The sequence below is a fragment of the Nomascus leucogenys genome, chromosome 16 (genome assembly GCF_006542625.1).
Source record: "Nomascus leucogenys isolate Asia chromosome 16, Asia_NLE_v1, whole genome shotgun sequence".
NCBI lineage: Eukaryota > Metazoa > Chordata > Mammalia > Primates > Hylobatidae > Nomascus > Nomascus leucogenys.
This window is the reverse complement of record NC_044396.1, coordinates 3883555-3898040: the sequence shown is the minus strand read 5'-3', so window position 1 is coordinate 3898040 and position 14486 is coordinate 3883555. Positions and strand designations below refer to the sequence as shown.

The following is a 14486-nucleotide window of genomic DNA, read 5'->3' as shown; positions in this document are numbered from 1 at the left end:
TCCCTTGTAGCTAGAAAAAACTGTCATGGTTATTAATTAGTGTCTCCCAATTCACTGTCTTCTACTGGGCCCGTATTACTACTCAGTGTTTTTAAAAACGTGTCCCTGATCAGTTTTTTTTGCTCCTCAAAATTGCTTCCTATATCCCAAGATGAACTTGTTCCTACTTTACAGACAAAGTCAGCCTTTCAGACAGGAAGCCCTCAGAGTCTTCCATTTATAGCAAGGTTGAGCCTCTTAGGCAAGGCAAGGACTTCACAGTCCGGCTCTATTCAACTCTCCAATCCTGTCCACTCCCATTCTAAGCTCACACAAACAGAACAGCTTGGATGCTTCCAAGTGGCCAGGTGATTTCTTGAAGCAAGGCTGTTTTTCAGGCTGTTCTTTCTGCTGATAATTTTCCATTTTCCCCTAAGACTTAATTCATGCAGAAAACCACTTAACATTTCTAGGAGTGAATTTTATGGGGCCTAAGAAGAAATTCAAAGATACATTCTTGAATGTAAATTATTTTCTTAAAGATGTTTAATAATTTCTTTATGAGAGACATTGGTCACAAAATAAGTCTCTTCTAACATGTTTATAAGTTTATAATCATTTGTATTAATTATTTGCATTGTATTTGTTACACGTATTTATTAATGGTACTTTGTTAATATTGATTTGATCACACTATCAAATAACAATAATTGGAAGGTTCTGAGAAATCTTAGCTCACTGGTTAGGTTATGTTAGTTTCATATTTAAATCTGTATCAATGCCAACAAAATGACTGGATGTGTGATGTTATCTCATTAATTCTGTTCTCTACAAATTCCCCTGTTTCTGACTTTTTGTATATATGTCAAACTCTTATTTTTCTTGGAAAAACTAGTCCAATCATAGTTGCTTATTGACTTGATTTTTCTCTTAAGGATTTTCTTTTTTATGTGCATGTTAAATTGTTGTCATTTTAAAAAACAAAAGTGAATTCTATTTGAATATTTAGAAATATTATAGAATAAAGGAAGATATGTAAGGCATATGTTTCTGGTCTTCTTATTTTACCATTGTATATGCATATTTAGAAAAATTGACTAGACATTTGGAAGGAAAAAGAACTGATTAGTATTATAAAGGTCACTTGGCAACATCCCTTCAAACATTCTTAGGGAGGTGAGAAATATTCTATTGATCACAGTTTGAAAGTTAAGTTAAAAAGCAGAAAAGTGTTGAGAGGGCATTGCTCTCAGAACCAAGCTTATCAAGATTATACTAGCTAGACTTTGATCATATTTTAAAATTCCTTCCATAATTGTATATATCATACAAATGAATCTTATTCCTGAAATTCGTTTTTGGTTATTTTCCCGTTTGTATTTATAGGAACTGTGGCTGCAGCAGCTGGTCTTCACCCTGGACAGTGTATTATCAAGGTGAACGGAATCAACGTCAGCAAAGAGACACATGCCAGTGTCATTGCACATGTTACAGCCTGCAGGAAGTACAGGCGGCCAATGAAGGTAAGTGGCCCTTCGGATAATCGGGATCTGAGTGACTACTTGCATAAAGACCTAAGGGGCGAGGTGAGATAGTGGCAGAGATGTTTGTGGTTTCCAATTTTAAGTTTAAAATTAAACACAGCATTATAGATCTCATAATGATTGCTTTATCTGCATAATTAATTATAATTGATTGTGTTTAGTTACATTTTATTATTACAGTACTGCCATCTGTTTAAAAAGTGATCTGGAGTATTTTCATTTTCATTGAGATACGAGTTGTATCAAATTGAAATCCAAAGGTTTGAACTGTTTTCTTGGCCCTTGTGATTGCTTTAGAATATGTGATGATCATTGTGTCTGTGTCTGTGTGTATGAACTATAAATACCTATATTCTTTATTAGAAGATTTCTGTGAAAAAGCAAAAATTGTGGGTTTTATAAGGTCCGTGATTGATTTTGAGGTATATTTATTTAGGTAACTGGATTTAGCTCTTAAAGGAAAATACCAAAATGTATTTAGGTAACTGCATTTAGCTCTTAAAAGAAAATACCAAAATGTACTCGGCGTTATCTAAAATTGTAGAACACTATCCTTTGATCTACAAGTGCCACAAAAAACTAAAATTAGAATCATAATTCATAAGCAAAGCTATTATCTCATGAAGAAAATGTGAATTTTGGCATATAAGAGAAAACTCCTGCAATGTAATCAGCTAGATGCAGGCAGAACTTTACAGGAGAAGCCTTGTGTTTTCCTGTCATGCATAATGAAGTACTCATTTCTGGATTGGATTTGAGGATGTGACTGTGTCCAAACCTGGAAGATGAATGGCCAATTTCTCATAAGCCAGGGCTGATGGCCTGCAAAATACTGAATCTACATGAAAATAGCTGATCAGTTTTACTTAATGAGAAGGTCAGATCTAGCATAGCAAATTGGAAGTTATATATAGGCTCACAGGTTACTCTGGTTGATAGTAGCTTGATAAATATTTGTTGAACTGTATTATTGAATGAATGTTTAAAGTCTCCTCTGAAATGATCGAATCTTTTCTCTTCTACCAGAATGTTAATAAGCAGAGAAATCAATTTGAGTTTCATTTCTTTTTATTTTCCCTGCCTATCCTCTTATAGAGGTGTTGATCAGTGAAATAATTAAAGAAAAGCAATAAATGAGCAGAAAAATCCACTAACATGCTCTCCCAGATATCCATTGCCACAAAATAGACCACTGCAAAGCTTAGTGGCTTAAAACAATGATAATTGACCATTTGTCTTGATTCTATGGGGCGGCCATGGGGTGGTTCCTATGAGGTTACTGATGTGGCTGCATTCTGCTGGGACCCGACTGGGCACCTTTGCTTCCCCTGTCCGTGGCCTCCGTTTCCATGTGGCAGGTCACCCTCCAGAGCACCTTTGCATGGCCTCTCTTTCCAGTCTCTAGCAGGGTTTTGTTTTCAGTTCGTGTCTGAATTTTAAGAGGGAACATTACAAGTGATAAATATTCTACTTAGATTGTACTTGCTAGTATCCCTTTGGACCAATCAAATCACGTGGCCAAGCCCAGGGTCAAAGTGGGAAACTAAGCAGTGTGGCTCATTGGTGGCCACAACAGGGCACCAAGATGTAATGGAATGATCAAATATTAATTAGCATTTTAATGATTTGTAGCAATATATTAATTAGACACACTTGAGAAGCTAATACAAAAGATAGATAATACATATTGTATCATACTTCAATAATGCAGTTTAATTTGATTTAACATCTTATCTAGAAAATCTATAACCCGTAAAGTAATACAACCCTTGAACCTTTGTTTGGTGGTCATCTCATCTCTCTCATTTCTCTAAATAAGACTGGAACTGCTGTTAAAATATAGGACAATTTTTAAGGAAATCGCCCTTAAAAATAGGATGATTTTTTATTTGGAGGGATTAAAAGATAGTTACATTACTTGGGAGACCAATGAGATGAATGATGTCCTTCCAATTTTCATATTTGTTTGATTCTAAAATAGCAGTAAATGTATTAGAATATATCTGTTAGGAGAACATGTAAATGATTTGTACAATTATAGATAATTGATTCATCAGACAACTGTCCATCTCACAATTGTTTTATTTTTCTTGTCTTATTAATAAGAGATGGGGTCTCACTACGTTGCTCAGGTTGGTATTGAACTTCTGGGCTCAAGTGATCCTCCCACCTCAGCCTCCCAAAGTGCTGAGATTACAAGTGTGAGTCACCATGCCCAGCCACATTTGATTATTTTAAAATGTGATTTGTAACTTACTTAAGATATACTTGAAGCGTTTAAGTAAGACTTTTGGGAATATATCCTATTTAAAAACATACATCTTTGGATCATATCTTGGAAGATAAAACTTGAAGCTTTAAAAAATCAGTTTGTTAGGCCAGGCACAGTAGCTCCTGCCTGTAATCCCAGCACTTTGGGAGGCCGAGGTAGGGAGATCGCCTGAGGTCAGGAGTTCGAGACCAGCTTGACCAACATGGAGAAACCCTGTCTCTACTAAAAATACAAAATTAGCCAGGCGTGGTGGTGCCTGCCTGTAATCCCAGCTACTTGGTTGGCTGAGGCAGGAGAATCGCTTGAACCAGGGAGGCGGAGGTTGTGGTGAGTCGAGATTGCACCATTGCACTCCAGCCTGGGCAACAAGAGCGAAACTCCATCTCAAAAAAAAAAAAAAAAAAAAAAAAGAAAGAAAGTGTGTTTGTTAAACAATATAATTGTCCTTGAGTTTTTCTTAGTTTCTGATGTTAATTGTATCTCTCTTTCAAATGTTACCATTTTTAAAGAAACTAGAGGAATACATAAGGTCAAGTCTCCAAATGGGCATTCATTTTAGGAAGCACTAATACCTCTGAGGTTTCTTTCCCTCCTCATTTCCAGCAAGATTCCATACAATGGGTTTATAATAGCATTGAGAGTGCTCAAGAAGACCTTCAAAAATCTCACTCCAAGCCTCCTGGGGATGAAGCAGGGGATGCTTTTGACTGTAAAGTAGAAGGTAGGTTTCTTGTTTTCCTCTTCATGAGCTTATAGTATTCTTTTCCACTGTGCATGTGCCTACTCCCAAATATTGAAGGTCCTGTACATGTCGAAGCCACATTCTTAAGTCGTTATCACCAAACAGATGTCTGTCAGATGCATAAGTAATAATAGCTAGTAGCTGGCAAATTCTATTTGTTACGCATTTTATGAAGTGTTTTTATGGACTATCTCACTTAGTCACCAAAAAAGAAAATCTCATAAAATGGAAATGAGTATCACCATTCCTTTTTCAGTGGAGAAAACACTAAAGCCTATATGGGTTAAGGGACTTGCTCAAACTAGTGAAGTAGTAGAGTGAGGATTCAAACCTTCAAACCCAGGTTATAATGTGTTTCCTTGTTTGGAGTTTCAGTGTTGTTTAGACCTGGCCTCCAGTGTGCCTCACAGAGCAGCAGTATCAGCATCAGCTGGGAGCTAGACTGAAATGCAGAATCTCAGCTGTACCCCAGATCTACTGAGGCAGAATCCTCATTTTAACTAGATTTGATTTGTATGCCTATTAAAATTCGAGAAGCCCTGCTCTAGAAGATTCTTTTTTACTTTTACTGTATTCTAACATTGACAGTAAGGAAAGGAGCAAACTAGTAGTGTGCAAATGAGAGAGAAAAAGAGAGAGAGGGAGAGAGATCTTTTGATAAGGACGGTTATCATTTCTGTTTCCTCAATGGAGTAAACCAGCAAATGGCTCTATTCAGTGGTTTCTTTGCCAAGGGCGACTGAGGCAATTACATTTATGTCTGCAATTGACAAATACCTTAAATTATTGTTTCAAAACTTTTTCTCAGAAGCCCATGAATCACCTCTTATATTTTCTTGGTGTCTTTCCACTCATATTATTGGTGGATGTCTTTGGATATTTTTATTACACTGTTAGGTTCCTTCCAACCAGCACAGCTGGAGAAGAATTCCCTATTCTGAGGTGTTTTCATTCAAAACCCTTCTGCCACCTTATATGTGTGGGGTTTTCCCCCATACCAACCAATTCCCAAAATCTCCTAACACCAACTGGGTGTCCTACAATTCAATTTAGTTGTAAAGCCAGGCGTTAGCACAGACACACAGGTTAGGGGATCAGCCCCACAAGGTTGCCCCCATTTCAGGTGCCTGTCACATGTCCCAGGCTTTCACCTGTATTTCTGACCAACTGGCTATATATTCAGTGGGTTCCCACATCCCTTTCTCGGGTTCAGTTATTTGCTAGAACAGCTCAGGGAACCCAGAAACTTACAATCACTGATTTATTATAAAGGATAAGAAATGAAAAGCCTGATGAAGAGATAAGTAGGGCGATGTCTGGAAGAGTGCTGCACCGAGCTGTGTAGTGGGAAGCTCTGTGATGGGTTGGGGTGTGCCACCCTCCAGACGTGTGGGTGTGTTCGCTCACTCAGAAGCTCTCCAATCCCTGTCGTTTAGGGATTTTTATGGAGGTTCCATTCCTTAGACATGATTCATTAAATCAGCAGCCATTGGTGACTAAACTTGAACTCTAGCCTCTCTCTCCTGCCCAGAGGTCCAGGGGTGGGGCTGAAAGCTCCTACCCCCTAATCGCATGGTTGGTTCCCCTGACAACCAGCCCCCATCCTGACGCTAGCTGTGGGCTCTCCAAGTGCCACCTCATTCACATAAACTCAGTTATGTTCTAAAGGGGCTTGTTATAAATAACGAAAGACATTCCTGTCACCTCTATCACTCAGTAAATCACAAGGATTTAAAAGCTTTATTTCAGGAACGGGGCCAAATACATACATACATACATACATATATATGTGTGTGTATATGTGTGTGTATATATATATATAAAATATATCTTTCTTCCTTTCCTTTCCTTTCCTTTCCTTTCCTTTCCTTTCCTTTCCTTTCCTTTCCTTTCCTTTCCCTTCCTTTTCCCTTCCTTCCCTTCCCTTCCCTTCCTTCCCTTCCCTCCCGTCCCCTCCCCTCCCCTCCCCTCCCCTCCCCTCCCTCCCCTCCCCTCCCTTCCCTCCCCTCCCCTCCCTTCCCTTCCCTTACCCTTCCTTTTTTTTTTTCAGAGTCTTTCTTTGTCACCCAGGCTACAGTGCGGTAGTGTAGTGGTACTATTATAGTTTACTGCAGCCTCTAATTTCTGGGCTGCAGTGATCCGCCGTCAGTTCCCTACCCCTTCCGGTAGCTGGGACTACACACGCATGCCACCATGCCCAGCTAATTTTTTAAATTTTTGATAGAGACAAGGTCTTGCCATGTTGCCCAGGCTGGTTTCAAACTCTTGAGCTTAAGTGATCCTCCCATTTGGCCTCCCTGACTGTTGGGATTACAGGCATGAGCCATGGCGCCCAGCCTATATTTCTTACTGTATATTCCCTGATCATATGGGGGGTACTTAGGAAAAGCTATTTTTCTGATCATAGAAAAGCTATTTTCTCTGCACTCCTGGAAGACCACTTGGTTGGATGCTACCCAAGTCACGGGTAATATCAGAAACATCTCAACTCATTGGAGCAATAAGATAGTTATGGTAATACATAATATTTATCCAAAACAGGACAAATCTCAGGACCTTATTCTGAGGTTTATATTCCTAATTTGGAATAAATCAACCTTGATGCCACATTGAAAGGTAGATTGGTTGCTATAATGCTCTGGAAATTGATTTGTAGCTATTCTAGGACTTAGTTACTTTAAGATAAATCAATATTCTACTTTTGCCTATTTAATATTTACTGTTTATGCTATTTTTGGGCTTTGTCATTCTAAGTAAACTAATATTCTAGTTTTGTTTATTTAATTACTATTAGGTCTCCCAGGAGTTTCTTACTTGAGATTTTAGGTATTTTTCACCAGCTGACATACCATATGTAGGCTAAAAAACTATAGGCAGACATTTTAGATGGAAATTTTATTATAGTGAACAATGAGAAATTTTCTCAATGAGCCCTCTCTGTAAGTTGCTGTTTGGGAAACTGCAGGCACCCTGTCTGCCAAAATAAAATGATTCTTGCATCTCCTTTCTGCTTCTTCAATATGGCCTTCTTTATGGATTTTTTTCCTGCTTTAAGAAAATATTCATACAACATTTGAGGCAGTTTTAGAAATCCTGACTCTAAGTCATACATGTCTTTAATAAAAAAATTTATGTATAGTATTTATATTGATATAAATAGGTAGACATATGGTCCACAGATTGAAGTAGATATACAAAGATAAGACTAGTCATGTTAGAGTGCTGAGGTTTGGATCACTCAAGCACATGCTTTTCTCGAAATGTTATTTTTTAAAATGTTAACAAGAATAGATGCTTCATTTAACACATCAGATTTAACCATCCCTTAAAGAACTCTTTAAAAATTATTTAAAGAGACACAAAATTATTTGAGGAGATTAACAAACCCTTCATGAATTTACTGAGTTACAATTGTCTTTATTCCAGAGGTTATTGACAAATTCAACACTATGGCCATCATTGATGGGAAGAAGGAGCATGTGAGTCTGACAGTGGACAATGTCCACCTGGAATATGGTGTCGTGTATGAGTACGACAGCACAGCTGGCATCAAATGCAATGTGGTGGAAAAGATGATTGAGCCCAAAGGTTTCTTCAGCTTAACTGCCAAGGTAGGAGCGATGCTGAAGAAATAAGATTTTTTGTTCTAAATAAAGGAACTGAAATCCTCCCCCTCCTTCACTTAAAAAAATAAAAATAGCTATACATGTTGCAGCTGTCAGCTCATTCAAACTTTTTTTTTTTTTTCTTGAGACAGAATATCACTCTGTCACCCAGGTGAGAGTGCAGTGGCGTGATCTCGGCTCACTGCAACATCCGCCTCCCGGGTTCAAGCAATTCTCATGCCTCAGTCTCCCAAGTAGCTGGGATTACAGGCATGCACCACCATGCCCAGCTAATTTTTGTACTTTTAGTAGAGATGAGGTTTCACCATGTTGCCCAGGCCGGTCTCAAACTCTTGACCTCAAGTGATCCAGCCACTTTGGCATTCCAAAGTGCTGGGATTACAGGCATGAGCCACTGTGCCCAGCCTCATTCAATTTCTTATTTTTCTCCCCCTCCTCCACCATTTGGTATGCATACAACTTCCTTTTATCGATCCTTTTGGAGCACAGTGTTAAGTTAGATGAAACCCTTGCTTAGGCAGGTGTTCATTGATATGGCAAAGACTTCACAGCATTTATTAAGTTTGCTGTGTCTGTGAATTCATTATTGTGAATCCAATTCAGATGGTTTTCATGACAGATGCTACTTTTTTTAAAATGTACATAATCCTCTGAAGAGTATTCAAAGTCATGAAATACATTATAAGAAATTTCAAATTTGGCAAGTGCCATGTTTATTTCATAAAATTTTGGGAACTGTAGAGATCAGTTTATGAATAGATCCTCTGATATTTATGTAATTCTCATTTGGAAAGGACATCACCTTTGCAAAGGTCGTTAGGCTGAAACAAGATGGAGAGGAAGGAAGGGAGCCTTTATCCAAATTAATAAAACACATGGTAAAGAGGCAACTGCTGGCTTTTCATGGCCTGCCTACAAGGTAAATCCATCAGACTCCTACTGTATCCTCCACAGGTGCTGGATTTAGTGTTTCATACTGCTCTGTATTCTATGAGAATTCAGATATCACAAGTAAGAAAAATGAGATGTAGCTTTCCTACCTTTATGTCTCTGTTTGAATTGTTGTTTAAAATATGAATAGTTGAGATAGATGTAGCATTTCTAACATGTATTTTTAAAATTTTAGTGGGAGGAAGTAATACAGACATCTAAATGAACTATTTTAAAATTATTTTATCTTTTGGTTTTATATTCTGAAAGTTAACTTTTTAAAAATCTCATCATTCTGATGATATTGCACCTCTCTATATATCTACTGATATCTAAAATATATATTTTTAAAATGCAGTCTCTTCCCATCTACATTATAGTATTAATGGGATCCATGTAAAAGTTTGGAACCAGGTTATTATAATTATTTTCTCATTTTCCAGCTATTTCAAGTTTGGAGAATTACATGGATTATTCTATATATGACAGCATATGAACTAGTATTGCAAATATCACTTGGATTTTACACATGAAGAAAAAACAGTCAAGAAAGAAATGTAGCCAAGATCACCCTGCTAATGATAAAGTTAGCTCTAAGTTCTAGACTAGTGGTTAAATAAAAACCCATTCTCCATAGTCTGCATAAAAGGGAAGTGGAGGTGGTGAGGGAGCTCAAATAACCAGAACATATATACATTTTGTGTTTCACAGAGTATTATAAAATATTGGTTATGGGTATAATCAATTCTTGCAATGTCTGATTAATCAGAAATGCTACATATATACACATATATATATACCTCACATAATTAATTCTCAGGTCATTGGAAATTCTTAGTGATTGATGGTACACCTTCCCCATCAACACATGTTATTACAATTGATTCAAATAGTCAAAAGAATTTACTAATTAAAAACATCACATAAATACTTTTATCTAATGCTTTTATCAGCAAGAGCTCAGATGCTGCAAGTAACATTAATTTCTCCCTTACTGAAATAACTTTTCATTTATTCATTTCTTCAGCAAGCAGTTGTCAAATGTATTCTTTCTGCACTTGCCAGACTCTAAGAAACGAGTAAGAATGATATTGGATTCCTTTATGTTTTTTTGTTCTACCAAATTGAGAAAAGAAATGTTCTGAGTGACTCTGACTAAAATATAGAAGTGTCCCACAGCAGAATGTACTGACATATCCAGCAGGGAGTCTTTGAAGTCCAGTTAGCTCACCAAGCAGGCTCCCGTAGTTAGCAGAAGGAAAACCTGAAATTTCAAACAGACAGGTTAGATCACTTCACTGACAGTGCCTCCTGACTGAAGGTAGAAATTCCCTGGCAGCTACCCAGAGAACAAAATAGGAAAGTTGCCCTGTATCGTTAACGAAAATTTGATGTGGCTACTTTTGAACTTTTTCTTCTTGTTTTGTTTTGTTTTTCTATGTGTGTGTCTGTATGTGTGTTTGTATGTGTGGGTGTGCATGTGTGTTTGTCATTGCAGATTCTTGAAGCCCTGGCTAAAAGTGATGAGCATTTTGTACAAAACTGTACCAGCCTAAATTCTCTAAATGAAGTGATTCCTACTGACCTTCAGAGTAAATTCAGTGCCCTTTGCAGTGAAAGAATTGAACATATATGTCAGAGAATATCCAGTTATAAAAAGGTAAGGGTTCTATTGATTTTATACACAATTATTGTTGAAATTATTATTTAAATGTCAAATTTAAATCAATTTTTGATATTTTCTTTGCATATTTGTTAGGTACCATTTTACTGAAATGATAACATTATATAACATTCTAGAGTTTTTAAAATGGCTTAACATCCACTACCTCATTTGATCTTTGCAAACTTGAAAGTTATGTTACTGTCCCACATCTTCAAAATATAGTAACTGAGGCCTAAAGAATTAAATTATTGTCTGGTAAAAGATAGAGCTGGGCATTGAATGCAGACCACCTAATTCTGAAGTCAAAATTTAAAATTATACTATAGTTCTTCTTTTCTTTTCTCCCAACTAAGAGAATGAAAACTCTCAATCAGAAAGTACATGGACTGTGGGCTTTTAAAAATTAATTGATTAAGTCATTCATTTGACATATATTTATTAGGCACCCTCTGTGTGCCAAGTACTGTTCTAGGTTCCAGGAATATAGCAGGGAAGGAGACAATTTCTCTCCTCTCATGGTGCTCACATTCAAGTGGGAGAGACAGCAAATAAGTAAGTAAATCCCGACAAAGTGAGGGGAATCAAATATTGAGAAGAATTATGAGGAAATCAAAATAGGGAAGTATGGTTTAAGTGCCAGGTTGATCCTTTTGACTCTGTGGCTAGAGAAAGCCCCTTTGAGAAGGCGTGTATCTTCATGACAAGTAGAACTCTCCCTTTCAATTGGAGAGAGAAACCTCCAGGGAGAAGGAACAGCTGGTGCTGAGGCCCCAAAGCAGAAAGAAGGCCAGGGTGGCCAGAGATTGGTGGCCGGGCTTAAGGTCAGAGGCTTAGGCAGGGCCAGTTGTGAAGAGCTGTGGCAGTTCCTGTACATTTTGGGACTTGGGAAGGAGTTTGGATTTTATTCTTATATTAATGAAAGACAGTTGGAAGGTTTTAAGCAGGGGGATGCCTTCATCTGATTTAGGCTTTTGAGATCATGCTTTTGTAGGAATGGATTGCAAGGGGGCAGAAATGGAGAAATAGAGACTGGCAGGAAGCTGTTGCAATGGCCCAGTTGAGTGATGTTGATGGCTTGGACTACACTGAAGATGAAGGAGACAAAAAACATTAGGTGAACTTGGGGACATATTTTAAAGGTAGAGTTAATGGGAATTCATCTCCAAAACACGTGCTAAAACAAGTTTAAAAATTGTTTCTATTTATACCAATAAAAGACTAATTGATTAAATTATTTCCATCCAAATGAAGTTGGTTGCTTAAAATTTGGTGCAGCCATACTAGATAATATTCTTTATCTCAATGTATATGAATATGTGTTAAGTATATGTGTTTTATGTTCTTGATATGATAATTAAAATAAGCCCATATATGTCTATATTTGGCTGCATGAGAATAGGGATGTGTGTAAATTAATACCCAAGGGACTCACAACATTGGTTACCTAAACTAAATGAGTCAAGGGAAAAGAGATCATGATTTTTTCCTTTAAACAATTCCTGTAATGTTTGGGTTGTTGAGTTGAGTTTGCATTACTATTGTATCTTTTTAAAAGTTATTCACATGAAGAAAACTAATGTTCAGGGTTGCTGCTTACGTGCCACATTTGTTAATCTGCTTTTCATGACTGCTGAGTTCAGTTCACCTATTTGAGTTTGGGGAAGATTCCATGAATGTACCTTGTTGGAGTTGAAGGACAGAAGATTCTTTTCTTACTTCTCCTTTCTCTATAAAACATGACAGTGCTTTGAAGTAAAATCGAGGTAAAAGGTCTAAACCAATGCAAACAAAAATGCTAAATAAATGCAAATCAGTATTCTCCTTTTGAAGAAGTTTTGAAAAAGAGAGTTGTTCTACTTTAGAAATAGATCTGTACAAGAAGGTGTGATACAGGCTCAGGCAGATTCTGGGTGTCAAACTGGTCACTGTGCCTGGAACATTTCTCTTTTGCTTTTTTCCTGCTTTCCTCTCTTCATTCTTTCACGCAACAAAAAAGTGGAAGTAGCTTAAAAAAGTATACATGGAAAATGGTAAACTATATAAACAAACATAATCTTAGAATCAGGGTGTATTAGGTAGCAAATTGATGCAGCTGCTTTAAGAATGAGGATCAAGAGAACACAGGCTTAAATAAATGTTGGAGATCCTCAGTAGTCACCCTGGAAGGTAAGAAGTATATTCCATTTACTCATAGGTAAGTGAGATCCTAGAAGCTTTTAAGGCACAGATGGGCAGGCTAATGGGCAATGATGTTAGATGATAAAAATAATGTCACCGAATTATAGAAAGCTCTTTTATGTGCATTATTGTTAGTTGAGTCTCAAAACAGCCATGTGTATGGACCCTTCTCTCATCCTGCCTCTTTCTTCGGGAGATTAAGAATTTGCTTAAGGTCACGTAGGTGGCAACTAATAGACTATGTTCCTATGGAATGCAGTCTCACTTGTGTTTACATTTAATTTAGAAATAAAAAAGAGACATGTAGTCACCTAGCGCCTATGTGCTTTAAAAGCTCTCCTTGTCATCATCCCATTTGGCCATAAACATATTTAAAATAACTGGTTTTCTCATTAGATAGAGAAGCAAGGTCAGCAAGAAAATATTGCAAGGATCTTTTCAATCTGAATAAGATTTAGGTGCCTAAGATGGTAGCCCTAACACGTCATGTAAGATTAGCTCCATTTATGTATCAAATGCATGTCAACAGAACCCATAGCATTTGCGAATATAGATTTTTAATTTTCACACATATACTTTAAAACTATTATTAGCAACATATTTTTCTTCCTGATGAAGGCTTCAACACTCTTCTTTTTGTGAAATAAAATGTATCCATAGAAACTAAAATCTCAAAGATGCTGGCTTTACCTTATTTTGACTCTGAAAGTTTTAGGTTTTAAAAATAGAAACCAGTTGATTGCTATAGTTTCTGTAGTAAGACTGCTGCAATTATAATAGATTTCCCGGCTGGTTGTACAGGCCACAGATGTTTTTTGGCACATGTGTGAAACCTGGTGAGACCTTACTGATGACCTGGATGAATCCTAAGCGAGATGTTTTTCTCTGTGGAGCAGGATTTGGGGGCAATTCAGAAGTAAAATTATGCCCTGTTGGGAGGAACACTTTCTCCCTAAATTGTCCTGGAAATGCTTCTTTGTTTTACACTCGTTCTTCTGCTTTAGAATAATTCCATAATTGGGCTTATTTTGGGTATTGGGAGTACTTCCTAGATAGAAATATTTAACATATATTCAAGAGATAGTTCCTGTTTACACAAAAATATTACATGCAGGAACTGGAAGTCTTCCTTTGAATGTCTGAAGTCCCTCTTTATTTATTAATGCCATGTAATTCTCACACTGATATATGGACTGGGAAAATTGCAGGAAAAAATCCCCGCTATGTCCCCTTCCCTCAAAAGGGTGTGATACAAAACTTCCATAACCCCATGCCAAAAAGATTTTATGCTTAATTGAAATAGGAAGCTATCTGTAAAGTAATAGCTTACCATTGTATTATTTCATTTAGTTAAGTGACTATAGTTGGATTAAAATGTGCTGCTATAGTCAATAATTCACGAATTAGCTACCAATGCATTAAAAACCTGAAGTTCCATCTTCAGAAATTGTTTATTCCTGTCAGCGTACAAATACGTTTTATATCACCTACATTAAAAAGAAATAGCCCTCCTCTACCCCACACTGTTCCGTTTCTTTGATCTCTCTCC

General features: G+C 37.0%; 1 protein-coding gene across 2 annotated transcripts in view; it reads left to right on the top strand.

The window, feature by feature from the left end:
- The window catches only part of PREX2 (phosphatidylinositol-3,4,5-trisphosphate dependent Rac exchange factor 2), a 280879-nt gene that overhangs the window by 140637 nt on the left and 125756 nt on the right, over positions 1 to 14486 (top strand). For both annotated transcript variants that reach the window (XM_003274806.4, XM_003274807.2), the window contains exons 20-23: positions 1366 to 1502; positions 4399 to 4516; positions 7964 to 8148; positions 10592 to 10753. In XM_003274806.4, the coding sequence (XP_003274854.2) occupies positions 1366 to 1502; positions 4399 to 4516; positions 7964 to 8148; positions 10592 to 10753 (602 nt within the window). The remainder of the gene's footprint in view (positions 1 to 1365; positions 1503 to 4398; positions 4517 to 7963; positions 8149 to 10591; positions 10754 to 14486) is intronic.